Here is a 26134-nt window from a genome sequence, read left to right on the forward strand (position 1 = left end):
CTGTGGTTTCAGCTCATAATGGGTAAGTAATCGCTGTTTAAGTTGTCTATTAAGCCTTATTCCAAGCGCATACTATGCGCCTGGTATAGAGTAGCAGTCGGGCGTTGAACAATGTCATCTCTTCGGAATGACGGAAGTAGCAGATGCTAACCATTTTGCAGCGGCCCAATCTATGAAGATCTCAGTGTATGTACTGGATTGCTTCCCGCCCCTTCGAATTCCGGTGGCGCCGCGATAGGATCCTTTGTTTGTGGCAATACTGGCTGGAACAATGGGAACCTCTGCGGTGCTATCAACAATGTCATACCCGCTGTGTTGGGATGGGCATACAGACATCTGGCCACCTTCTGTCTCTTCCTGAGTTGTATGCTAATCTAGGGGCTTTAGAATTGCCTTTACAGACCCTGCAACCCTGAGCACAGGTGTCAACATCGACGATGTTCTTGTGGATATTCCTGTGAGTCGAGGGCGGGTTGTTGATGCTATCCGAATCATCTAACCTCCACTAGGATAATTTAAACACCGTCGGTAATCTCGCCCTAGGTCAAAATATACAAACATTGTCGACAAATGGCAATGATGGAACTGGACGATCCCAGGGGCTGTTATATGTTCCAGACCTAGCTTCTACGGATCCATGCTTCAACCTGTCGAAACAACACATACCGGCGCTTGCCAGTCGGAGGAAAGACTTTCCGGGGGAAGACCTCAAATTAATTGCGCTGGCGCCATGGATCAACTCAACATGCAGCCTGTCCTTCCTGGACATGGCCTCACTAGTCTCTCTCCAAGCCTTCATTTTCTACACAACTGATAACACGGACGTCATGCCGCCACCAATCAGTTCGCCGATTTGGAATATGCATGATGGTGGTCAATGGAAAGCAGCACACGGCTTTCCTGTTTACGCTGTTCCTGGAAGCTATGGAAATACCTTGATGGATCAATTAAGTCGATATTCTGGAAATTCCTCGTCTGTGCCATTTGGAAAACAGGTCCTCGACTTAAAAGGTGTGGAAGCCAACAGTTTTGTTCGGGTTTACACACAGATAGCTACGGATAGTTCGTCAGGCTCCTTACCGGGGTTGTGGGTTTTTCTCCTTATAGCGATAGCATCACTCGGCGCTGCCCTGATGTTGACCTCATTCTTCGTGCACTTCGTCCAGCGCCGACGGAGACAAAATCTGCGCCGACGCATTGCCGCAGGCGAAGTCAACTTGGAGGCTCTTGGCATCAAGCGCCTTACCGTGCCCGTCGAAACCATACAGAAGATGCCGGTTTACATCTATATGTGCGAAGAAACTCCCGCACCACCAGAGTCGGGAGTAAAGGGGACCACAAGTAAGGAAGAACATGTCTTCAACATTCCTGTCATCAACGAACCAGTGACGGGGCTGAGAATCCAATTGCAAATGTACCAACCTCAGTCCCAGCCGACCTGCCCCATCTGCCTGGACGACTATGAGTCTTTAAAGACTGTAGTCCGAGAACTTCCTTGCGGGCACATCTTCCACCCGGAATGCATCGACCATTTCCTGAGCAAGAACAGCTCTCTCTGCCCAATGTGCAAGACGAGCGCGCTACCAATAGGGTTCTGCCCGCCCGTGATCACCAACTCGATGGTGCGGCGCGAACGCATAGGAAGGCTCATGGACGAGAATTCCGAGACACCGGATTCAGGCGACTGGCGAAGCAGAGCGAGACATTGGGTTAATCGCCAGCGTATTGGCGGGCCTCACCATGTCTCGAGTATAGAACTGCAGACTCGGCGAGACAGCACGCCTCCGGCTATAGTGAGTGCACCCAGCCCGGCGTATATCCCGGAAGGAACGAGTAGGCAGGCGATTGTGGAACCCAGGAGTCAGGCACTTATGAGTAATACTGTCGCGAATGAGGAGGCGGTCGAGGAACGGCCACGACCGAAGTGTATGTATTGTCCATTCCATGCGCTGTCAATTGCACCTACACATGCTAAGAGATTTGAATACAGCGGCTGACCGTGCGTTAACTACAGGGAGAAGGGCTATCCACAGGGTGTTCCCGACACTCTAATGAGGTTGCCGGTACATATAATTATTATAGTGATGTTTTACGGTTATGTCTTGATTGAAGCGGCGCATGATACCAGATGGAGGATTTACAGCGAGTTGTTCAATTTGCGATACCAGTCTTTACTGCAAGCTCGACCCACAGACAGGTCTGTGGGGTGTTTTGCACTTATCTTTGGAGCCCAGGGTTGGGTTGGTAGGTAGATTATTGGGAGCAGCGGCATTGACCGGTTTGGAGGGTTTGACACCTGGGGACATTCCCGAGGACAGGAACATACTGTATGAGAATTGAGGGGGGATGATAGGGATTCCAACGGGAGACGTTGTACTGTACGTACATGCAGTGTACGAAAAACCTGTCAAAAGTCTTCGGAAATTGAGGGCAAGAGATGGGATAATTCGGAATATGATAACTGTTTTTACCCTATAGGGATTACCATGGTTGCACAAGGAACGCGTGCTGGTTGTGTGTCTCCCGATTCCCGTTATCCCTATCCCTATCATTCCTTATCGCCCGCCCCCCTGCCAACTTTTAGGCGGAGCTATGACATAGAATAGTCATTTTCCGTCAGACGAATTGAACTACTTGGGACCCAAATCTGTGATAGCTTCATAGCCTCACACCTATCTTTGATCCAACTACCTCGAGTTTGCGGAGCTTGCTGTGCTGCTCAGTCGAGGATGCACTTAATTCCACGCGAAGTGAGTGATGCATCGCCAGGAACTAGCTCCATAACACGTCTACTAACTCAGCTGTCAGATCGACAAGCTCGTTATCTCGCAGCTGGGATTGCTGGCCCAGCGTCGACTTGCACGAGGAGTCAGGCTGAACCATTCTGAAGCGTGTGTAAGTAGAGCCATGAGACCAGGATTTGAGACTTTGCACTGACGTTGCACACCGCTCAGGCTCTTATTGCCAACAATCTCCAAGAAGTATGTATGTTTTCTTCCGCCGTAGTGTGGTGGATCTCGGATGTTAATTGGCTACACAGCTCATTCGCGATGGCAACCACAATGTCGCGGATCTCATGTCGATCGGCACGACGATGCTGGGGCGGCGACACGTGCTGCCTGCCGTTGTGTCGACCTTGAAGCAGATCCAGGTCGAAGGCACCTTTCCCCAGGGAACCTACCTCGTTACCGTCCAGGCCCCAATTAGCAGCGATGATGGAGATTTGAACAAGGCGCTATACGGGAGTTTCCTCCCAATCCCCGACGCGGACCTATTCAAAGTACCAGACGATGAGGAGTGCACGGCTGAGAAGATGCCTGGCGCAGTCATCGCTGTCAAAGGAAAGATCGCGATCAATAAAGGGCGGAAGAGAATCCAGCTCAAGGTCACAAACTATGGTGATCGACCAGTACAGGTAAGAAGAGTCAATGGCCCTTAACATAAAATGCTAACCGCGCCACAGGTCGGATCCCACTACCACTTTATCGAGACGAACCCCCATCTCGAATTCGATCGCATAAGATCCTATGGATATCGACTGGATATAGCCGCAGGAACATCTATCCGTTTCGAGGCAGGCGACGAGAAGACGGTAACTCTAGTGGAGATTGCCGGACGCAAAATCGTACGCGGCGGCAATAACATCGCTTCGGGGGTCTTCGACTTGTCTCGCACAGATGAGATTTTGAAGAATATTGAAGCGGGCAACTTTCGAAACATTCTCGAGCCCGCAGGCGACGCGGATCACATCAAGCCCTTCGAGCTTGATAGATCTGTATATGCATGCATGTTTGGTCCCACGGTGGGCGACAAGATCAGACTCGGCGACACCGACTTGTGGATAAAGGTAGAGAAAGACCTGACATCATATGGCGACGAATGCAAGTTCGGCGGCGGCAAAACTCTGCGAGATGGTATGGGCCAAGCCACTGGCGAGTCTGATGGGGATTCATTGGATCTTGTCATCATCAACGCCCTTATTGTTGATTGGAGTGGTATTTATAAAGCAGATATCGGCATCAAGAACGGATTCATCTCCGGCATTGGGAAGGCAGGCAGTCCCGATGTGATGAAAGGGCTCACGGAGGGAATGATTGTCGGTTCCTGCACGGATGTTATGGCCGGCGAAGGGATGATTGTCACAGCCGGAGGAATTGATACCCATATTCACTATATCTGCCCTCAGCAGGCTTCTGAGTGCATGGCAACTGGAGTCACCACGCTTCTCGGAGGCGGCACCGGGCCAACAGCTGCCACGACCGCGACGACTTGCACGCCGGGCAAGAACAACATGCGGGATATGTTGCAGGCTTTGGATGCGATGCCCCTGAACTACGGTATCACTGGTAAAGGTAATGACAGCGATCCAAAGGCTCTTCGTGAGCAAGTCGAAGCAGGAGCTTGTGGTCTTAAGCTCCACGAAGATTGGGGTTGCACCCCGGCTGCGATTGACTCTTGTCTTACCGTGTGCGACGAGTACGACGTCCAGTGTTTGATCCATACCGATACCCTTAACGAGTCTGGCTTTGTGGAGTCTACCATTGCTGCATTCAAAGATCGCGCTATTCACACTTACCACACCGAAGGAGCAGGTGGCGGACACGCCCCCGATATCATCAGTATAGTTGAGTATGACAACGTCCTTCCAAGTTCTACGAACCCAACGAGGCCATTCACGAGGAACACCTTGGATGAGCATCTGGACATGGTTATGGTTTGCCATCATCTTAGCAAGAATATTCCGGAAGATATTGCGTTTGCAGAGTCGCGAATTCGCGCTGAGACAATTGCAGCTGAGGATGTGTTACACGACATGGGAGCTATCAGTATGATGTCCTCAGACTCGCAGGCGATGGGCCGCTGCGGAGAGGTCGTTCTCCGAACCTGGAACACGGCTCATAAGAACAAGGTGCAGCGCGGATTTTTGAAGGAGGATGAGGGAACAGACGCGGATAACTTTAGAGTAAAGAGATATGTCAGCAAGTATACGATTAACCCAGCCCTTGCCCAAGGGATGAGCCACCTCCTTGGTAGCGTCGAGGTGGGCAAGTTAGCAGATCTTGTGATCTGGGACCCAGCGTGGTTTGGCACGAAGCCAACAATGGTCGTCAAGAGCGGTCTAATCAGTTATTCCATGATGGTAAGTGCAACCACGTCATATCCCCACCATCGCTCCTCCCTTATTAACCATCACCAGGGCGACCCCAACGCGTCCATCTCGACCGTGCAGCCCGTTATCGGGCGCCCCATGTTCGCGCCCCACGTTCCTTCCACATCTGTGCTCTTTGTTTCGCAGGCGTCGATTGACTGCGGTAACATTGAGTCGTATGGCTTGAAGAAGCGCGTGGAGGCTGTGAAGGGGTGCAGGACGGTCAGGAAGAAGGATATGAAGCATAATTCTGAGATGCCGAAGATTCATGTTGATCCGGAGAATTATAGGGTCGAGGCGGATGGCGTGCATTGCACGGCTGAGTCTTCGACAGAGTTGCCGCTGACGCAGGCGGTGTTCGTATTTTAAGAGGGGAGATGAAGCGATATATTGGTGGTAGCAGGTAAGTAAGGTATATAGCGTCGAGTATGTGTTGATGTTGGACGATATGATGCCAGATCAGTTACCATTTATTTCCATATATCAGCAATTTATAGCATATTTTTACAACGAACCTATATTAACTCCACCATCACATTGACTTGATGTCTTTCCCTACCGATTTTGGCAAGTGCGATGGCACCTTTCGCTCCTTCCTCTCAACAGACTGAGTATTGGAAGGTACGATCCTCGCTCGCTGTACTTAATCCAAGCCATTCCCGCGATCCTCTCTCTGTCTCTTTCTTTCACCATCATACTTTTACAAGCATCCATCCAAACACATAGCTACACTTCTGCTACATTTCTGCTTCCCATACTTACTGCTCTACGCCTTAATTCTTATCAAGAATCGCTATTCTACAGTACTTCAACATGAAGACTTGTGTTGCCTCCCTCACTGCTTTGGCACTTGCCAGCCAGGTACGTGTTGCCCCCGAGTCGACGTTGTTCGAAGAGTCAGCACTCCTCTAACATCATCTTCTATGTAGGTCGTCGGTGCTCCACAAGGGATCATCAGTCTTGCCAACGAGCGCAATTCCGACACCGCTACTCCCGCTCGTGCTGCCAATGCTCTTGAGTGGATTGGCCCAATCGGCCCTGCTGGGGAGGTGTACTCTTACTATGGCAACCTCAAGGTAAGTTTCTTCTTCGGACGTGTTTGAGTCGGTCACTGACTCCCGTTTGTGCAGGAGGTTAGCACGGAGATGGTCCAAGTAGCTCGCGATGCTCAGGTCCACCACGTTGGAGGCCTCGTTCGCCGCAAGAAGGTCAAGGCTTCCATGGCCCCACAGGTCAGTGGTCCCACCTGATGCCACGTCAATTCTGACGTTCGAGTGCAGGACAAGATTGTCTGTGATAGAGAGGACATGACGGTTGCCCAGTACGGAGAGACTTGGGCTGCTTATAAGCTCGCATCCGTTGTTGGCGCTCTTGCCGCCACAAACGAGAGCTCCGTTGTCGTCATTGGCGGTGGTCATGGCCATGTGAGCTCACTCTCTTGGGATTTGGACGTCATTCCACCTACTAATAGCACATACAGTGCGTTGACTTGACTGCCTGTGACGAGGCGGAGCGTGCTCGCATCCAGCTGTGCAATGATGTAAGACCTATATGTAGCCATTTTGAACGAGCCAGTGCTGATAGAAATTAAAGAATCCGCAGGCAAACCACGTCAAGGTCCAGACCATTGCTGAGTACGCATATAGAATCATCTACGAGTGCGCGAGACAGGATGGTTCGGGCTTGATCTGGGGACAAGAGTTCGATGACAACCAGTTCAACGTTATCATTTCAGGCTGCCCAGCGAACTATCCGCCCAAGAAGGAAGCACCAAAGACTCCACTCGCACCACCCAAGGTGAGGGGACCCAAGGAAAAGGATCCCAAGTAAAGGACGTCGTTTATCTCATAATTCCGTGGCTGGAGTTGACGCGATAAGCGAAGTAATAGCAAGGAAATTGGGCATTGGGCATGGTAAAAAGCCCGCGATTGTATGGGATTGACTTGGTCGAATAGCAGCTTCTTGTCTGGAATGGCGTTTGGAATGGCGTTTGGAATGGCGTTTGGGATTAGCAAAATGCTTTCTTTCTGCAGTAGAATGCTTAAACAATTCATGACTTTCTTGTCGCTTGATAAGGCCGTTGTGTTTTGCATGTGAAGCCTGTGAGATTTGAACAGTACGACCACTTACTATAAGTTACTTGTAACTTACAGTACTTGTAGTAAATACATTAATATAAGATGAGGTTGCAACAATAGAGCCACCAGCCGCCCCAAGGAGGGATTCCTTATCCCCCGCATTGTGGCTGTCTGCACAATCCAATAATCTGACCACTTTCCCATTCGGGCTGGCCCCCGAGCCAAAAAGTGAGGAGTAGTTAGTGCCGAGGGAACCCACGCGCCAAAGCTACGAGTACTATTGTGCGGGCTATTAAAGCAGTCAGTCTGACGAAACGACGACGGTGGAGTTCTTGACTGACGACACAAGTGTACTTACTGTTATTGTTTACGACCGATGTGAGACTGTGGAAGCAGACGACCGACCTGGTATTAGGTTTGAGTGTACCACGATAATCTTGTGACGGCTTGGCAGTGAGAACGGGAATCTTCACTAGAGAGTACTGTGGGACGCACGCATCAGCTTACTGTGGCTCGCGCGCGAGTGCGCCCATACGCGACGATATGGGAAGAGATGCTGCTGCTCCTGGGCTGAGTAAGAACGACGCCGTGGTGGCCAAGGACGACAACGGCAACGGCAACGGCAACGACGCAGCGGAACGGATTGAAACCTCGACGACTCAGGATGACAGCGCGACGCTCGGGACTGCGACGTCGGGCGCGACGAAGGCTGAGGGAGAGCTCGGGGCGAAGAAGGGGTGGAGACGCAAGGGGTGGTTTGGGAAGATGAACTCGAGTGCGAAGGGAGAGGCGCTGGAGAATATGGGGAGTAGGGTTGGGTTGTTGGAGAGGGGGGGGGGGGAGGTGGTGTGGAAGGTTTATAAGAGGAGGTGGTTTGGGTTGTTGCAGCTGGTGCTGTTGAATGTGGTTGTTAGTTGGGATGTGAGTTCACCTTTTACCCTGGGTATTGCAGAGAAGCAGAAACTGACTGCATGCGAAAACAGTGGCTCTCCTTTGCGCCCGTCTCGACAACGGCCTCGGAATACTTCGACACCTCCATGACAGCTATAAACTGGCTGAGCACCGGCTTCCTCTTCGCCTTCTGCGTCGCAACACCCTTCACCATCTACGTCCTGCACACCGGCGGCCCCAAGCCCGCCATCATAACCGCCTCCGTCCTCCTCCTCGCCGGGAACTGGATCCGCTACGGCGGCACCCGCGTCCAGAACTACGGCGTCGTCATGTTCGGCCAGGTCCTGACGGGGTTCGCGCAGCCTTTCGTCCTGTCGTCACCGACGCACTATAGCGATCAGTGGTTCACGAGTAATGGGCGTGTGGCGGCGACGGCGGTGATGACGCTGGCGAATCCGTTGGGAGGAGCGTTGGGGCAGTTGATTGACCCGTTTTTTGCGCCGAATAAGGGGGATATTCCTAATATGGTGTTGTATATTTCTATTATTGTGAGTATTGACCCTTTTCAGGGGCGGTGGGTCTTGGAATAGAGGGCTAATGAGTACAGGCTACTGTTGCTTCGATCCCATCTTTCTTCATACCCGCTGCTCCACCGACGCCGTCCTCACCATCATCAACAGAGCATAAATTGGACATCATCCCCTCCATAAAAACGCTCTTCAAATCCCCCGAGTTCATCATGATGCTCATCCCCTACACCGTCTACGTCGGCCTCTTCAACTCCATCTCCTCCCTCCTCAACCAAATGCTCTCCCCCTACGGCTTCACCGAAGAAGAAGCCGGCATCGCCGGCGCGATCCTCATCGTCGTCGGCCTCGTCGCCGCCGCAATCTCCTCCCCCATCCTCGACCGCTCAAAGAAATTCCTCCTCGCTATCAAAATACAGGTCCCCCTCATCGCCCTCGCATACCTGGCGTTCATCTGGGCCCCGCCTACTCGCAGCATCGCGGCCCCTTATACCATTCTCGCTATCCTTGGCGCGGCGTCGTTCACACTCCTCCCTGTGGCTCTTGAGTACGTGACTGAGCTCACGCATCCTGTTAGTCCGGAGGTGACGAGTACGATTTTATGGTCGGGCGGGCAGTTGCTCGGTGGGTTGTTTATTGTTATCAGCGATGCGTTGACGGATGGGGAGCAGGGAGGGCCGGGGTCGGATGTCCCGAGGAATATGCAGCGTACGCTGTGGTTCCAGGCGGTGATTGCGATGGTGGCTATGGTGCCGCCGTTGTGTTTGGGGTTGTTTGGGAGGAGGGAGCAGGTGAAGATGAGGAGGGCGGAAGCGGATAAGGTGTATAGGGAGGGGCGGAGGCTGAATGGGGCGGCGGTATCTTGAGGATATATTTTTCCTTTATCTGCTACATATTAATTAGTATTTATGAGTATATAGTTTCTATTTTATATATGAATATTACGAATTATTTCATCTCAAATTATTATCTACTCTTTTACTATATAGCACACGTGACTATCACCTTCAATTTTCGCTAGCAAATGGCACAGTGACGACACGTGAAAACGACACATTTTTTTATGATAATATGTATTCGGTTTTGGGCCTCAGGTTGATAGGGCTATGAGTGGGAACGACGCTGCAAAGGCTGGCGGGGTCGAACCCGCGGGTTCCAATCCCATCGATGACCTCGTCAGATGGGCCAAATCCCATGGCGCCTACCTCAACGACGACGTCGAAGTCTACCACTCCCCCGAATTCGGCATATCCCTCAGAGTCAAACCTCTTCAACAGAGTCGACTTTCAACCCCCGCCGCGGGAAGCGCGGAAGAAACACCCACTGCCCCTCCAATCACAACCTCATCCCCCACCACCTCCCTCCCCCCACGCTCCCGCATCGTCTCTTGCCCCTTTCCCATCTCCCTCTCCTACCTCAACGCCCTCTCCGCCTTCCCCGATCTCCCCTCCCACTCCCCCCCCCTCCCCGCCTCCTTCCTCACCACCCAACAGCCAAAAGTGATCGGCTGCTTCTTCCTCATACAGCAATACCTCCGTGGCAGCTCTTCACACTGGGCTCCGTATATCCGCTCGCTCCCGCAGCCCGATGAACCTCATAAACTCGCTACGCCGCTTTATTACCCCGAGGAGGCGAGGAGATGGTTGGGGGGGACGAATTTACCGGCGGCGATTGCGCAGAGGGAGGGGATGTGGAGGGGGGAGTTTGAAGGGGGAGTGGGGGTTTTGGAGGGGAGTAAGGGGATGGAGGGGTTGGGGGGGGAGTGGACGTGGGAGTTGTATAAGTGGGCGTCGACTATATTTAGTAGTCGCAGCTTTGTCTCGAAGTTGATCCCGGATGAGGTGTACGGCGATGTGTTGGACCAGCCGGTGGATGGGTATCCGAGCTGGCGCGAGAAGATCGCAGAGGAGGGCCCGTACCCGGTTCTCTTTCCGCTGCTGGATATTGCGAATCATGACGCCAAAGCGTGGGTGGAGTGGTTCGTGAATGCGCAGGGACCGGTCAAGGATTTCAGCATTATCACGGATGCGGCGATAGGGGAGGGGGAGCAGGTGTTTAATAATTATGCGCCGAAGGGGAATACGGAGTTGTTGCTGGGATATGGGTTTTGTATACCGGGGAATGATGATGTGGCTATTGAGCTCAAGTGTCCTAGTGAGGAGAAGAGGCGGATTTGGGGGGCTCAGAAGCATGGGTATAAGGTGCCAGGAGGCGCAAGTGAGAAATGGATATTCCATGTCAGAAGTCGACCATATCCCGCCAGGGAAGGCGATAACAGGGTGGAGGAGTTCCGGGTTTTTGAAGAGGGACTGATCGATACACTCGCCATCCTGGTGGCGAACGAGCGGGAGGAGAAGTTCCTACAAGAGAACCCTGAATACAGCGTTGAGTCGAATCTAGAGACATCTCTGTATAACTTTATGGGGAGGAACGCGCTCTGTGCGCTCTCTGTCCTTCTGGCGCAGCTGAGGAGTGCTAAGAGAAGAATTCTTGAGGCGGGGAACGATTTAGGGTAGAGTTTTTCCTGTGGCCCTGGAATCATGGTCTCTGACTGACATAAATAGGGATCCAGCTGCTCAGTTTGAAGTCGTTGCGCAACAGTACCGGTCAGGGCAGTTGGCGACCTTGGGCGGTGCTATCGAGGCGCTACATGCATACCTAGAGACTCTCAAGGTCAAGGATGACACCGAGGACTATACCATCGCAGAATGGCCCCAATCGCCCATCATCGACGTCCGCTCGGCATTCCCCTACCTAAAAGCCAACCACCCCACGGTCTGGAACACGGTAGCGCAGTCAATGGCGCCGGAGGACACTCTTAAACCCTATCTAGGCTTCTCTGCGAGTCCCGAAGCCGGTACCGGCGAGGATGTCAGCGTGAAGGACTTGTCGGCGAGAAATTGCAGTTTTGCCGAGATGCTGGATAACGGCCGAGGGGTGGCGATGCTATGTGTTTGGACGTGGTGCGTGTTGATGGTCCACCACTCCGAGAACAACGATCTGAGTGATGGGCTGGATGTATGGCTGGAGGATTTACTCCAGTAAGTGCCCTATCTCTGTCTGAAGAACGAGACGCCTTTGCTATTCACTCACTCCACCTCTAACTCATACTCCCCGCAGATTCCACAGCACAACCCCTACTTTCGACTCAGACCCCGAAACTACTGCCGCAATGTCACTCATGACAACTCGCACGCTCGCTGTCTGGCCGACGGACTACCCCTTACGGTCTGCTGCAAGGCGCCGCGTGAACCGTATGCACCCCGCCCTCATCCCTGGAGACGACAAGGACGCCGACTTTGCGAGGAAGATGGTGAGTCTCGCGATGCGTATTGTGAGAAGCAGCGTGTTTGAGACTGGTATTTCGACGAAGGGGCTAGGTCCGCAGGTTTTGCAGGAGGTTATTTTTGTGCCAAGAATGAAGGATGAGGAGGGTGCTTGAGGTGTAGATACCGGAGGAGCATTTTGTGAGTTGTCATGTGCTGGAGCCGCCTACAGTTTGAAGAGAAGGAGAACGACTGTACTGTACTGTACATATGAGGCATTTGCCTCACCCATCTCTAACCCACAGTCGTATGGATCTACGGCATCTCGATTCCATGAATCTGCCCCACAACCGAACCCTTCCCCCACATCTCCTATGGATACTGTATGTACTTTGAATCTATCAAACAACGGTGATGATACAGAAGCCAAGATAGCGAGGGCAGAGGAATTTTGGGTGCTGTAAGTCCGTATCATTCCTTATATATGCGCGTGTAGACCTCTTTGCTAACATGAGATGAGGAATTGAGGGCTAAAAACAAGACCAAGCCGGCCAAGCAAACCCTATTTTTAGCTTCCGTAAGAGCAACCTCGCATACCCATCCTTCCTATTCTTCCTATTCTTCCCATTCTTCCCATTCTTCCCATTAATCATTAATTGCAGTCGTATTTGTACACTAAATAACATCATATATCATATGTAACCGATCATCCAACATCCAACATCCAACATCCAACATCCAACATCCAACATCCAACATTCATCCCCAGCGAATCTTAAAACGAAGCAAGGGGGCGCGCGCATAGACCTGTCACGCCCAATGTGATTCAGAATTTCCCGAAATGGCAAGAAGCAATTTGCCTCATTCATGTTTGGTGGCGCCGGTTGCCGTCCTGAGCCGCTCAGTTGGGGAAAGAGGAAAGAGGGAAGGTAGGTTTTTGGATAAAGTCTAGCTGCGCCGCTTCTTCCCTCTTGTTTACTTAACATCGGGTTTTCGTTCTGCTTCATCACAATCGTTACTCAGTGTAGTTCCGGTCGTTACACTTCACACTCACTCACTCACCATCACAACATCCCCCCAACAAACAATCAAGATGTTCAACTCCCTCCTCCTCACCACCGCCACCCTCCTCCTCCTCACCACCCCCATCCACGCCGTCTGCGGCGTCCACACCTTCGGCCACTGCGGAGACATGATCACGCACTGGTACGACCCCCTCACCGGCGAGATCTGCGACCCCGTCGAATGCGGCGGCGGCCGGGCCCCCCCCAAGACCAACGTCCCCGGCTGCGGCACCATCCCACTCGGCCCTGCATCATACCTGTCGTGCTGGACCCCCGGGTTCACCGGCGCGCCCGGCCCAGCGACGGTGGTGGAGCAGTCGACTACCGAGGCCGCGGCGCCTGAGAAGACGACGGCGGCGGAGATGCAGTCGACGATTGTGACTTCGCAGGCGGCGGAGACGCTGGTGACAAAGGAGACGACGAAGGAGACTACGGCGGTGGAGAGTAAGGAGGAGAGCAGCACAGTGGTGTCGACGAAGGCTGAAAGCAGCCCGGAGACGACGGCGCCGGCTGTGCTGCCGAGTGGACAGACTGGTGCGCAGACTGGGGCGCAGACTGGTGCGGCGAATGGGACAGTTACTTCGAGCTCGACTTCGAGACCGAAGACGACGGATGGTACGGGTGCGGGTGCGGGTGCGGTTGTGAGGGGTTCGGTGATGGCTGTTGTGGGTGCTGTGGTTGGTGTTATTGTGCTTGTTTAGGAGGGATATGGGGCGATGTAGGATAGGATGGGGTTGTATGAGCGGGCGATACCTTGTAAGGGAGATAGCATGGGATGTAAGGGGTTGTATAGGCGTGTAGTAATAGTTCTAGGCTGCTACTATGCTCCTATGCAATCCCCTATTTAACATACAGAATCTACTTCCATTATGCACATCGCTGTCTTACTCGGTCTTGCGAGCATGCCGTGGTCTATATCACCACTGCCAGCATGGATCCCCATAAGTCTGCATGGCACATCGCGATATCTCCCCTCCCCTCCTCGCTCTACCAACGGCTCTCGCCCCCTACCTCGCCGACCTGTTCCCCTTCATCCGCGCATTCCAACACGTCCACATCACATCTCCGCGTCCTCACATCTTCGAACACGTAACACCGCATCACCTCCCCATCACCCCTCCCCCCCAAGACCCCCCAAGACCCCCCAAGAACCACCCCAACCACCAAAACGGCGTCACCTTCGAACCGAACGATCCCCCACCCTCCGCCAAGGCTTCCATGCATACTTCTCTGTATGACTAGTCCCTCTTCTAGCGGATTCCCCAATCAGACTCCCACCCTCGCCCACAACCACGCAGCCAACGACACAGCCATGTTCACTGCTGCGCCACCCCTTCTCTCGCCTCGATTACAGCGGTGTCGATAAGGGATAGGGGGCTGCCGAATCACGGGGATAGAGGGGTTGGTGGTGGCGAGCTGGCGGCGGTCATTTCCAATAGGCGACGAAGCGGGGAGCCGAACAGGGAATGGTGCGCCCGCGCGCGTGCGGGTAGGGGCGGGTGTTCCCTGTGGTTAGTGAGTTAGCCTTGCCCAACTTACGGGTGGCCCGCCCGCCGCGGGGTATGATGGATTGTAGTAGCACCAGAACGGTTCGATCCTGGATGGATATCGGGAAATGTGTACTGTAATTTTTATGTGTATGTCTATCCACATCGAAGCAACCGGCGCCTACTCTACTGCACTTTCATGTGCCGTCCCATCCGGCGCCCCTTCAAACCTGCCCTTCCATAGCCGTAGCCGTGTCTGCGCCTCATCCCCCCCTTTTAAACCCGCGTCGCCTTTAAACCAGCACCTCCTCCTCCTCTCCTACTACTCCGTCGCCTTATACTTCTTATTGAACTCCCCCACCGCAACCCCAATCTTCTGATACAAAAAGTTGCGACTACTCTCCTCCGCCACCGGCAGGAACGGCCCATTCGTGCCCCCCCTCAGCGTCAAGCTCAGCCCCGTCCGCTCCTTCGAGATCGTCTGCACATCACGCAGCGGCACATCCCACTCGCTCGTCAGCTTCTTCGCACGTACAAGCATGATTCGGCTGTACGTCAACATCGCCACGACATCCTCGCGCGGCAGCTCCAGGTGCGCAATGTACTTCTCGTCAAAGTACTTGCCGCTGTCCAGCTGCTTGAGCCAGAACTGACCGAGTGCCTCGCGCTGGTTGTACGGCCGCACGATTCCGTCCGCGGGGATGAAGCGCGTCAGGCGCACGCGCTCTAGGCCTTCGCCGTCAAACACTGTCGTTGTGTTGCGGATGCCCTCGGAGACGTTCGACGCAAGATCAAACACACCGATGGCTGGCTTCGTCGCGAGTCCGAGAACACCCTTACCCACGCCCTTAAAGAAGCCTGCGAATCCCTCCTGCTCGGCGCCCTCGAGCGGCTTGCGCGCGAGACCGCCAACTCCACTGGCGAGACTGCTAACGAATGAATTAGCCCCAGCCGTCACGCCATACAGAGCGTGCTTCGGCCTGTTACGCGACCGAGTCATGCGCCGGCGGTCCTGGAACTGCTTGTCCATCGTCGCGGCGACGAGACCCTTGGAAATACTACCAGTGACCTTCGAGAAACTGTCCGAGACACCAAAGACGGACTTCTTAACAAAGCTGGTGGCGCCCTTGGCGATGCCGATACCGAGCTGCTCAGGCTTATCAGACATGATGAAGCCCTGGTACGGCTCGTAGAAGATATCCGCCACTCCCGAACTCAGGTTATTGAACAGACCGACGGGGTTGCCCAGGAAATCTGCAGATCCTAGAATCTTGTGCACTTGGTACAGCGCTTCTTGAGAGTAATGCGCAGAAATATTCTGTGTCAAGACAGCCGCCGATACTCGTGCGTTCTCCAACATCAAGGCGTTGAATCGCACAGGCGCGTCGTTGATGTTCCCAATGGCCATGGTAAGCACATTGAGGAAGAACATCAGCGGGTTGCGCGACGATGTCTTGTCCTCGACATTGACTCGCTCCGTTCTAACAAATGACAAATCTAGCTGCATGGGCTGGATGTTGAGGAGCTCAAAGTAGATATCCTGGCCCTGCTGGAGCTGTTTCGGCTCCGGGATGTCAAGACTGTCATCACAAAGCGTCCCTTCATGCGTCTCTGACCAGCTAGCCCCCGGTACCTTTGAGAAGTCCAGCAGCGCGTAAACGAAATCCTCGTCGATTTCCAGCGTCATCTGTTGCAGGAGTAGCGTAGCGTATTTGAAGTAGAGCACACCGTACGAATCATCCTTGACGCGCGTAATCTGGGCATGGAGAGAAGGATGCGCCTCAGTCTCAGCGTGTTGTCTAGGGACAACACTGGGATAAATAATCATGGGGAAGATGCCTCCGTACAATTGATTATCGATCTGAATCCACTTAATGGATGCAGAGACAGTCTGATACAGAGGCGATTCGCTGTACCTCAACGTGAGATCTCTGAAGGTAATATATGCAAGTTCGCTGAGCTGGCTATTCACTAGTGAGATCCCGAATCCGGCGAGTTTGAGTTGTGCGCGGAACGTGACATCCGTATCTTGATCCTTGACCTCGAAGCCTTCCGTGGCGCTCGAAGCCGATTCCGTAGGCGACCTTTGCTTGTACATACTCTTCGACGGCTTATAATTCGACAAGATCAGTGTCTGGGTGGGTCCATCTGCTGCGACATTGAGATCGATAATCTTCTGTTCCCTAGAATGTTTCGCGGCGGGAACCTTCATTGGTATCAGATTTCCAATCTCTGCCAATTTAATATGCCTGTCCTTGGCATTCGCACTGATGATGAGCTCTTTAAGCTTGGCGGCAGGATAATCCCACGCGTATGGCATGATGCTTCTCGGCGGAAGTCGATAGCGGATTGGGCGCCAGCCTGATCTATCCTCCATGTCTTCCTCGTCAATGTTGGGATTTGCTTGCCAGAACATAAATTCCATGTCACTCTCATTGCGCATAGAATAAGGCCAGTTCTTAGTCTCGATGCTGAGATGCAGGAAGATGGTAGCATCCTCCATCAGAACCTCAAGACGGACGAGCTTTTGTCTCTGGCCGACCTTAGCAAGCTTCACATGCGTCGTTCCAAGATCTGAGATTGTGAACGGCGAGGACCATTGGTTGTTCAGGCCGGGGAAGCAAAGGCACAGTTGCTTAACCGCCGACTTTTGAAGGAAGTGAAGAGCCTTCAGTTCTCCCCGCTTCAAAGTCATAAGCTCCGACGATCCAGGTTCCCTGGCGCTGATTTCCTCGCTCATGCGATTCTTCAGCACAAATCTCGGCGCAAGCGTAACGACCTTGGTCATCTTGTATTTCCCGTCTCCATTCTCGATGCTGATTCCAACATGGATCTCAGTATTCTGAGTTGCTGACGGTAGAACCACATCGATTGTGCTGCCAATGGCGTCGAAACTCTGCGGTTTACTCCAGTTCGACTCGCCGACTTTGAGGATGACGCGGTTGCGCTGGTCGTCGCCACTGAACGCAAACATCAGAGGCAGCGCCTTCTGTTCGTCATCCCCAAGGAGATCGCGCACTACCTTCTGGCCAGCCGCCGTCCGTGCTTGCTGCAGTAACGACTTGGCCTTGATATTGATATCCAGGCCAGTTTTATTCAAAATGATGTAAGGACTGTAAATCGTGAGTCTAAACGCTCCACCACTATCTGGGATCCTGTAATAATGCAATTGGAGATTAAGCGGGAGGCCCTCGTTGTCCTTGCAAACAAGCGTTGTCTCTTTTCGGAAATCGTCAGAATCATTAGAGTTAATAATGGCAAACTCGCTGGCTTTGAAAGCAGTATCTTGCATATCGATGCTCAAAAGTAATAAATGGGATAATTCGACAACATGCACAGGGCTGAGGCCTCCCTTTCGAAGGAAGTTCGTCCAGTCCTTCTTCGTGTTTTTGTCGTAAATGCGATATTTGAAGTCGTAAGGAAGCAAATTCTCCAACTCGATTGGAGCAGAGAGGCGAATTCTCATGTAAGGATATATACTATGGAGTGTTAGTTGAGGCAGACAAGAGGGACTCGGATTGAGTACTTACTTGCAAAGAGGATTACTCTTATCGTACACTGCGTTCATTTGGAAATAGAACGGGGGAGTCTTGCTGTCGCTTTCTCCCTTACAAGTCATCGTCCTGGTCGGGTGCCTCAGAAGGTCGCGCCACCACAATGACTCCGTTGACCAGGAATACCCGAATCCTTGGTCTGGTCGTACAAGAAGCTGCTTCAAATATGCAGCTCCAACTGGTGCCGGTTTACTTTCTCCCGGTGGAATCTTCTCGATTTTAAGGAGATGGCCCTCCTGGGCATCAAACACGCCGAGTTCGACGGGGATTTGTGTGTTGTTCTCCACCAGCAACGGCGATCTAAAAGTGATATACTTGACATTGTCTTCTCCGAGCTTGACTTCCACAAGCAGGCGATGGAGAATATTATCCACTCGCGGTTTCAGGTTGTAGAGGAACTCCCCCTCGCGATTGACGGGAATCTTGTCAATGCTCTGAAAGCTGCTTCCTTCGAGGACAACCCCAACAATAGCAGGTTTGACATCAGTCGACAAATTCTCTCTCATCTTCTCCCAGTTCTCGAAGAGCCATGGGGCCTCCTCGCCGTCTTGGAGCTTTGCGGACATCGCATCTTCATCGATAGAGTCAGATTCGGCCCAGACGTTCATTTCGAATCCCGTGTAATTTTTAATGCGGTACGGAGTATCAACGCCGCGAGGCTTCGACAGAACATCGTCATCTGACCGGAGGAAGGTGGCGGAATGAGACGCCAGAGCAATCGTAGCCGAAGTGATAGTCAATTCCATCATTTTCTTCGAGCTCAGCTCAAACGCCATGCTGGGAGGATTTTGCTTCCTCGACATACGGAAACCAAGCTGCCATGGTTCAATAAGAGGCTCCCATGACGACTTGGAGAAGTTGTAAACATTGACAAACATGTCAATGGTCGTCCCGGCAGAAAGGTCGCTCGACCAGTCTTTGGCAGTAGCTGTGAAGTTGTTGACGCTTAGGTCAAGAATTGGCAGTTCGTGTACGTCGCCCAGAAGGACAACTCTAAATCCCTCGAGGGTGGCCGTTAGCTCCTCACGCTTGGGCGGGCCAGCTTTAGTCACGGCACTGGATGCATCGCCGTCAAGCTGGCCTTGGCTTGCGCTACCGATAGTTTTGGGCTGTTTCGCCAGTGTTGACGCCGCTCGGCCACTTGCCGTACCCTGCTTTAGACTACTATTGGGACGGCCCTTGAGCTGGTTTGCCTTCTTAGCGGAAGGTGACTCCTGAGGTTTCGCTTCGCCGCCAGACAATTCCGATGCCTTCCCGAAAATTTGCACGGCAAGTAGGATATCACGAAGCGACAATCGAAGAATCAATGGCTGGATGTCGATATGAATACTCGAAACCTGAGGTTGCGAGGTATCCATAGACATTGACAAGTTGAAGTCATCGAGAATGCGAAGGCGTGTGTCTTCGAAACGATCCATCCTACAAAGGAACATACCCATCTCCGACACCTGAAGGGTCAGAGCATGTTGCTTAGACATGAGGATTTGCTTCGTCCCCAGCACAATGGCTTCGGAGCTGGTGCTGATCGGGTTTGCAATCAAAATGATCTGGGCATCAACGATATTAACCCTGAATGAGACCGTCATTTCGTTGTTATCCTGTATCTGAGGCGTTTTCTTTCCAGAGCTAGCCTGTTTCTCTGACTTTGGACGCTGGCTTATATGCCGCGAAGAAACCTCAGTCTCGGCCTCTGAGTTCTCATTCGACTCCTCCATGGTGTCTTGCACGATATCAGAAATCGCAGGCTCATCAATTGCAAATCCATGGGTAAGCCACGACTGAATAGCAAATAGATGATCCAGCGCGAGGATGACTCGGGGGCTGTCAATCGCAGCCATGGCGATGACATTTCGTTCTTTCCCACCCGAGATTGTAACGCTCGCCATGAATTGCTGGACGTCCTTGTTCAAAGAGGTCATAACCTTCATGTATCTGTTGGTTTCGCCGCTTCTGCTATCTTGAATCGTGGACGATTGGATTGTGAGCTCGGATTCCAGAGATCCATCCGTGGCCATGGAAAGCTTCACCATGGTATCATCCAGAGAAAATTTGGACAAGCTAGCTGCCTGGCGATCCTCAATGGGCTCATTTTCTTCGGCGCGGATCATCTCCAAGCCAACACTGGGTACTTTGAAAGCGAAGTCTAATTTTACCCAGCTTTCGGAGTCAATGTTAAGCTCTGGACCAAGATCGACGGACTTCTTGCTATCATTGTCATTGCTAGCAAACCCATGATCCGCATCAGCATGCTGAGTGAGTCTATTGGGTAGCTCGTCAATCGTCTCCTGCTCAATGGCATCCTCGTCGGCAGCAAAAGCAGCAGGGATAGTTCTAGCCAGTTCTAACAGGAACCTAAATTGAACTTGTGTGATTCGCAAGTTGAGCTCGGTCATATGGCCAATAATTTCAAGGTCAGGTCTCTTGACTCCCTGCAAATGCTCGGCATATGTGATCGCGAAGCCAAGATCAACTTGATCAATCAGCTCCAGCTCCTCGGACCGATCTTCCCCGTAGTGAAAGTCGGAGGTCAATCTGATATTCCTGATACCCGCCGAAATCTTCATGCCGATGGGCGAGTAGGCAGAGTCGTCGAGTGGAACGAACTTGTTCTGGGCGTAGATCTCTCCAAGATACGCGGTTATAACGTCTCGGCGTGGTATGCCCGACTCCATAACGCGGGGGAAGACAATAATCGGCGTTTTAACCGTAATATTGAAATGTATCTTATTGGCATTCTGTTGAATCTGAGACGCTTGGTTCGCCGCAGCCTGGCGGGCAGCGTTGAAGATTGCCTGCATCTTTCCGAACTTGACGAGAAAGTTGAGGATCTTGCGGAATGGCTCAGAGATGAAGTTGACCTTCACCGATCCAGCTTGGAGGCCAAAGGACGAGTCGTAGCCTGGGTATGTTTCCTTATTATTCGGATCAAAAGTCTCATAACTGAAATCAGCCAAGTCTTGACTTTGGATAGACACCAATTCACGCATCTCGGGCGGCGCACCCTGGTCGATGTCGTCTAATAGCGACAGGTTGCCGAGTTTACCACCAATCCGCATTGTCTGGCCCATCAGGAACAATCCCAAGTCGCCAGCCATGAGACTTAGCGTTGCAAGCCTAATTCCATCATTGTTGAGGACCAGCGACACCTTCTTGAGGCTGATTTGTATCCTTATTTTCTCTGGCTCAGCTGGGTTTTGGGGTGTGGCAACAACTTCATCTTCCTCCGATTCATCTTCCGACTCTATGGCAGTTTTCTGATTCGAATCATTCCCTTCGGGGTTCGTGAAGGTTATGAGGATAAAGTCCAGCAATGTGAGAAGTGTTCTCCTTGTAACAATCAAGTTGATTGTCGATATTGCAATGTCAAGGTTCGTCTCAATCCCCGAATACTTGGTCATAAACTCGGGCGACTCCCTCCTGATCCTAGCATATTTCACCTGGACGAGGGCCTTCTCTTTATCGCCTCCCTCTGCGCCATCCCCTGATGATACTAAGCGCTTGAACTCAGGCAGAGGATCCTTTTCTACATGATCATCCAGCGAGAGAGATTGGAGGGCAACTTCCGCCGTTATATCAAACGGTCTGACTGTTACGTCGACACTGAAGTGGTCTGCAACAAGTTCGACGAGTAATTGGTCTGGCTTCTTGCCATTAGGGTCACTTCGATATAGGGAACCCTGGAGTCGGCCAATGCTGAACGATAACTCAAATGTCCGTTGTGCGAGTTTGAGGTCTTCGTCGGTTTGTCCGATGGAAGCGTCTTGGAACACAAAATCTTCGTCTTCATCGATATCAGATTCCTCGATGACAACAGCCTGCTGAGCCGCAAATGGGAAGGAGGTTGACTGTCGGTGAGATTTTCGGCGCTGTGATAGAGAACTCTGTGCGCGTGGACGCTCGACATCCTTCGTCGCCGCTGAGTTGCGAGCAGGTTCTATTGCCTTATCTAGTACTTCCTGCTCGTCTTCAAACTTGGGAATAGCCACGTTGACAAGACGCATGAAGCTCTTCCACTTAGCATCGGACGCCGAGGCATGGAGTACTGGTAAGTGCCCAGATATTCGTATTTTCGGGATGTTTGGAGTCTTTGGTACAATGGATAATTGTAGCGTAAATTCAACGTTGATGCGGTCAACAACGTGGAACGCCTTATCCCCAGTGTCTCCCAGGCGTGCCCTGGTCTCTTCCACGGACGGGCCAATGAGAACCTGGGTTGCTTTAAGCTTCAGCTGGAATTTATCGTACATCAGGCCTTCCAAGCGCTTCAGGTCATCCTCAGTATACGTCTGGTTGTGCTTAGACTGTATACCTCGCATTGTCTCTTTATCAACCAAATCGCTGTTGACGCTAATGTGACCCGCATCGACAATTAAGCACGTAGTCCTTTCGGACTCAATATTTTCAGGAACGATGATTAAAGGCGCTTGCAAGTCCAGCTTGGCATTTATCGTCTTGTGCTCCTCGAGAGCAAATTCCAAGCCGGCTCGTGTCTGTTGTCTAATGCTTTCTACCGTAGCACCTGCGGTATCCATAAGAGCGTAAATGGAGTCCATGTGTCTCTCCGGAGGCTTGAAGAATTTAACGATCTCCACGATAAAGTTAGGATTATAAATGATCTCCATAGACTTCAATTTTGCCGTAACTGCTAAATCGGCACTTTCGTCTAGAGGGTGTTGTTCGAATTGGAACTGGAAGAACGGTTCGACGACGGACTCGGGCTCAAACTTAGTTAAGCTGGTGTCGTCGTCGGTTGATGGCGAATCTTTCACTCTAATAATTTGTGGATAGAAGCTGTTCGCAGTGGTTCCATCGTTTAGACGAAGGCCTCCTAAGCTTACGTCGGCAAGGAAGGAATCCGGCCGTTGTAAGATTTTGGCACTAAAAGAATCAAAGAACAGACTGAGGACCTCCACCGCGGTATTATGGGAGTCCCGTTTTAATGTGAAACTACCCAACTTAAGATCGGCTTCGATTTGGAGCTTAACGGTCTCTCGAGGAAGATCAACACTTGCCGCGATTGCATTTTTCTCGTCCCAATCGATAGCCTTGTACAGTTCCTCACGTTGCTCTTCCGTCATCGTGGTCGTCTCATCCTCTTCAGTCTCTTCGGGCTTCGAGCCCCAGGCCCATGCCACCCATCCTTGTGGCTTTGGAGGCGTAGCTTTCTTGACGCCGATATTTTCCTTCTTCAGCTGATTTCTAGCAAGGGATCTCCAGAATCTCAGGTCTTCGTACGACAGCTTCCACTCGAGATTGTTGAGGTCCTTGGTTTCATCGGGGGTCATTGGTTGATCTCCCCTCTTCTTCTTGAATAACTCGATGTAACGGATTCTGTCATCCCGTCGCTCGCGGAAGTAATCCCATGACCAGCGACGGTTTCTCTCGTGGATCTTGCTCAACACTGCGTCTGCAGCAAATCGCAACCACGCACGAGGGTCTTCTTTGGGAGTTACTCCTTTAGGCTGCAGTTTCTTGTATTCCTGGTGCCGCAGGAAATAATGGAATAGATCGACCATCATGAGTGCATCTCTGTACTGGTCATCGTCCAGAACCAGTCCAATTTCATCGAAGAGCAGACCTGCTTTAATCTTTGGCCTGGTGATCTCGCCCGAGGTATCCATCTCGATCTTTGCGCGGCCACTAACAGGTTTCAATATGAACTGATGCTCGGTGTTGTCGCTCTGCTCGCCCTTGACGATCAATTTTGAGAATTGCTCCATCATCTCCTCATGGGACAAAACTTCGGCATCTTGAGGCACCTGTGCTTCTCTTCCGGTGCCCATAAGCTTTGTATCTGTATTGAAGTATACAGCAAGTGCCTCCAGCGTGGCGAGTTTATGCCCAACACCAACTGAGTTTTGTATGTATGTTGGGTTCCATTTTCCGTCGGTGCTTACAGCGCTGAATCCCTCGAGCGTTACACCGAGCGCAAATGGATGTCCAGGAGCGGATATCGAATCTTCATACCGGACGTGTATGTTCTTCACGGTGATTTGGAGGTTGTTCACGATAGCCGAAACCAAGCTCTCCGTGAAGCTCTGGCTCTTCTTCTGCTCCTCCTGGCTGAGGCCCTCATCATTCCTCTCTTTTAGGATGTCTGCACTGTCAAGTTTTTCCATTTTCACAGCTTGTCGCCTTCGCTCTTCTTCCTCTTCGTCGTATTCCGCGTCCTCCTTCGGCGCCGCTAACAGGTATACATCTTCAATAAAAACCTTGACAGGCTGTCCACGTAGATTCGACCATGGTATCGTTAACGTCAAGGCTCCAAGATGTCCCTCAACCACATTTATCGGCAATTTCAGCTGGTCCAGAGCTTCTCGCCTGAGCTCCAAGTTGTGAAGCTTGACATCTCCCGACCAGATCCCGACTTTCAGTTGTCCTGGGTCGAAGTTCCGAATGTACATGCCCAGAAACCGATTGAGGAGACCGGCCACCAAGCCTTCCAACATCCTGTACTATTGGTGCCGTAACCCGGGCAGGGACAATCGTAGGGTTGTTTTTTAGGGTCGCAGCTGATGTCGTCTATGTTCCTCGAGAACGGCAGTCGCGCGCATAGACCGGGGGTCTTCGTGAAGGAATATAGGCTTTCAATTGCCTCGCTTCTTGTAGATTCACCCTCGAGGGCTTTGTGGGACGATTCAGTTCATGGGATGATAAGCTGTTGGGAGTATCACGACCCCTCCCTTGGAACTAAACTCGGGACGATGATCTCGAGGCGCTTTCAGAGCAATGGGGACCGCTAATGAGCAAGAAAAGTACACAGTGATCTCTCCGCAACAAAGTCTAGAGTTTATTCGTTGGTTTTCAAGAGATCGGAGTCGCGTTGGTACAATAAATTCGTGATCATGATTGTTTGGTTTGCGTGGGACTCAAGACGTTGTTGGCAGTACCAAGGTACTCGTACTCTGGGGATTCTCATGTGGCTCCTTCCTGCCCCAGGCACTCATAAGCCTTCGTCGACGTCTACGAACGCACCTTCCACTCCCACCGAAGCAAAGCAATTTACCTACAAACGACGCCATAATAACCAAAGCCAAGATGGAAGCCTCCCAGAACACCAACCGTCCAAAAACATCTATTCCGAACTCCTCCACCAAGTTATAGCTACACAATAGCGAACCGCCAATACACTCGAGGACCTCGCACCACGCAACGCAATTGCTTCTCCAGTGAATGCTACCGCTACGCCAGAGAATGATAACAACGCTCACGACCAAGGAACTGGAAAGTTCAGCTCAGGAATCCCAAGCTGTTTAAGCTGCGCAGAATGTTTTAAAATTTGGAGTCGAGACACAACAAAGGGCTTCTATCCGTGTGGCTCTGGGTGGCTCTGGGTGGCTCTGGGTGGCTCTGGGTGGCTCTGGGTGGCTCTGGGTGGCTCTGGGTGGCTCTGGGTGGCTCTGGGGTGGCTCGGGGTGGCTCGGGGTGGTTCGGGGTGGCTCTGGGTGGCTCTGGGTGGCTCTGGGTGGCTCTGGGGTGGCTCGGGGTGGTTCGGGGTGGCTCTGGGTGGCTCTGGGTGGCTCTGGGTGGCTCTGGGTGGCTCTGGGTGGCTCTGGGTGGCTCTGGGTGGCCCTGGGAGTATCTGTGATTGGAATTCTTTGGTGGGCTGCGGCGCGTGAGATATTTTTGGTAAGATTCAACTTTATATCTTACATAAACACCTTTCATTTAACTAACACTTAAAGGGAGGGGATGTCAGAGGTTGGAAGATCACATGCTTTCGCTGGTACTGAAGCAGTAGACGTCAATGGCAATCCCTAAAGAGACGTTTTGACGATGTCTTGATCTACGACAGACATCTCCCCAGGTGTTTTTTCTTGTCCCGGATACGAACGCGAATGGTGATAAGGATGGGGAGGAGGGGGTGAAGTGAGAGTCTGTTATTTTGCTGGTAAGACCAAATGAGGCGGTCCTAGTGATCCTATCGTGGGGGGGTTGTCGGCCTTTGCGAGCAAGCCAGGAAAGTTTGGCAGCCAATCTTCAGTTTATATAGCCATCGAAGACAGAATATCACCTTTGATGTACTTGCCGCGTACAAATATGCATCGGTAAGCCAAACACGGATGGTCTTGCAGGGAGTTCGCCGTAGGGGGCGGTCACGGAAGGGCTGGTAAACGC

General features: G+C 52.0%; 7 protein-coding genes across 7 annotated transcripts; 6 read left to right on the forward strand and 1 right to left on the reverse strand.

Moving 5' to 3' along the window:
- Positions 1 to 18: 18 nt before the first annotated feature.
- VC83_07460 (uncharacterized protein) lies at positions 19 to 2052 on the forward strand (the record flags this gene model as incomplete). The annotated part of the gene is made up of 5 exons (XM_024471030.1): positions 19 to 22; positions 162 to 186; positions 388 to 457; positions 510 to 1926; positions 1991 to 2052. 5 exons carry the CDS (start codon positions 19 to 21, stop codon positions 2050 to 2052), a joined length of 1578 nt encoding a protein of 525 aa, XP_024321452.1.
- Positions 2053 to 2729: 677 nt separating this feature from the next.
- On the forward strand, positions 2730 to 5518 carry URE1 (Urease; the record flags this gene model as incomplete). Its single annotated transcript, XM_024471031.1, has 6 exons — positions 2730 to 2750; positions 2809 to 2895; positions 2955 to 2981; positions 3041 to 3415; positions 3464 to 5140; positions 5198 to 5518. The coding sequence occupies 6 exons, from the start codon at positions 2730 to 2732 to the stop codon at positions 5516 to 5518; spliced, it is 2508 nt and encodes an 835-aa protein (XP_024321453.1).
- Positions 5519 to 5665: 147 nt separating this feature from the next.
- On the forward strand, positions 5666 to 7155 carry VC83_07462 (uncharacterized protein). The gene is made up of 6 exons (XM_024471032.1): positions 5666 to 6010; positions 6079 to 6225; positions 6280 to 6381; positions 6430 to 6573; positions 6630 to 6689; positions 6743 to 7155. The coding sequence occupies exons 1-6, from the start codon at positions 5963 to 5965 to the stop codon at positions 6977 to 6979; spliced, it is 738 nt and encodes a 245-aa protein (XP_024321394.1). The 5' UTR covers positions 5666 to 5962; the 3' UTR covers positions 6980 to 7155.
- Positions 7156 to 7528: 373 nt separating this feature from the next.
- Positions 7529 to 9558, forward strand: VC83_07463 (uncharacterized protein). The gene is made up of 3 exons (XM_024471033.1): positions 7529 to 8148; positions 8211 to 8666; positions 8726 to 9558. The coding sequence occupies exons 1-3, from the start codon at positions 7771 to 7773 to the stop codon at positions 9509 to 9511; spliced, it is 1620 nt and encodes a 539-aa protein (XP_024321395.1). The 5' UTR covers positions 7529 to 7770; the 3' UTR covers positions 9512 to 9558.
- Positions 9559 to 9615: 57 nt separating this feature from the next.
- On the forward strand, positions 9616 to 12087 carry VC83_07464 (uncharacterized protein; the record flags this gene model as incomplete). Its single annotated transcript, XM_024471034.1, has 3 exons — positions 9616 to 11157; positions 11210 to 11686; positions 11766 to 12087. The coding sequence occupies exons 1-3, from the start codon at positions 9752 to 9754 to the stop codon at positions 12085 to 12087; spliced, it is 2205 nt and encodes a 734-aa protein (XP_024321392.1). The 5' UTR covers positions 9616 to 9751.
- Positions 12088 to 12531: 444 nt separating this feature from the next.
- On the forward strand, positions 12532 to 13835 carry VC83_07465 (uncharacterized protein). The gene has a single exon (XM_024471035.1). The coding sequence runs from the start codon at positions 13005 to 13007 to the stop codon at positions 13674 to 13676; it is 672 nt and encodes a 223-aa protein (XP_024321393.1). The 5' UTR covers positions 12532 to 13004; the 3' UTR covers positions 13677 to 13835.
- A 309-nt stretch (positions 13836 to 14144) lies between these two features.
- VC83_07466 (uncharacterized protein) lies at positions 14145 to 25413 on the reverse strand. Its single transcript, XM_024471036.1, has 2 exons — positions 17993 to 25413; positions 14145 to 17941 (listed from the first exon to the last, which is right to left on the reverse strand). Exons 1-2 carry the CDS (start codon positions 24463 to 24465, stop codon positions 14785 to 14787), a joined length of 9630 nt encoding a protein of 3209 aa, XP_024321390.1. The 5' UTR covers positions 24466 to 25413; the 3' UTR covers positions 14145 to 14784.
- Positions 25414 to 26134: the final 721 nt, after the last annotated feature.

The sequence above is a fragment of the Pseudogymnoascus destructans genome (genome assembly GCF_001641265.1).
Source record: "Pseudogymnoascus destructans isolate 20631-21 unplaced genomic scaffold scaffold_20, whole genome shotgun sequence".
In the NCBI taxonomy this organism is placed as follows: domain Eukaryota; kingdom Fungi; phylum Ascomycota; class Leotiomycetes; order Thelebolales; family Thelebolaceae; genus Pseudogymnoascus; species Pseudogymnoascus destructans.

Coding starts and splice junctions, on each gene's coding strand:
- VC83_07462 (XM_024471032.1), top strand. CDS start 5,963: ATGAAGACTTGTGTTGCCTCCCTCACTGCTTTGGCACTTGCCAGCCAG. Junction 6,574..6,629: donor TTGGCGGTGGTCATGGCCAT/GTGAGCTCACTC, acceptor TAGCACATACAG/TGCGTTGACTTGACTGCCTG. Junction 6,690..6,742: donor GCATCCAGCTGTGCAATGAT/GTAAGACCTATA, acceptor TAGAAATTAAAG/AATCCGCAGGCAAACCACGT.
- VC83_07463 (XM_024471033.1), top strand. CDS start 7,771: ATGGGAAGAGATGCTGCTGCTCCTGGGCTGAGTAAGAACGACGCCGTG. Junction 8,149..8,210: donor ATGTGGTTGTTAGTTGGGAT/GTGAGTTCACCT, acceptor ATGCGAAAACAG/TGGCTCTCCTTTGCGCCCGT. Junction 8,667..8,725: donor TGTTGTATATTTCTATTATT/GTGAGTATTGAC, acceptor TAATGAGTACAG/GCTACTGTTGCTTCGATCCC.
- VC83_07465 (XM_024471035.1), top strand. CDS start 13,005: ATGTTCAACTCCCTCCTCCTCACCACCGCCACCCTCCTCCTCCTCACC.
- VC83_07466 (XM_024471036.1), bottom strand. CDS start 24,465: ATGTTGGAAGGCTTGGTGGCCGGTCTCCTCAATCGGTTTCTGGGCATG. Junction 17,942..17,992: donor AAGAGTAATCCTCTTTGCAA/GTAAGTACTCAA, acceptor AACACTCCATAG/TATATATCCTTACATGAGAA.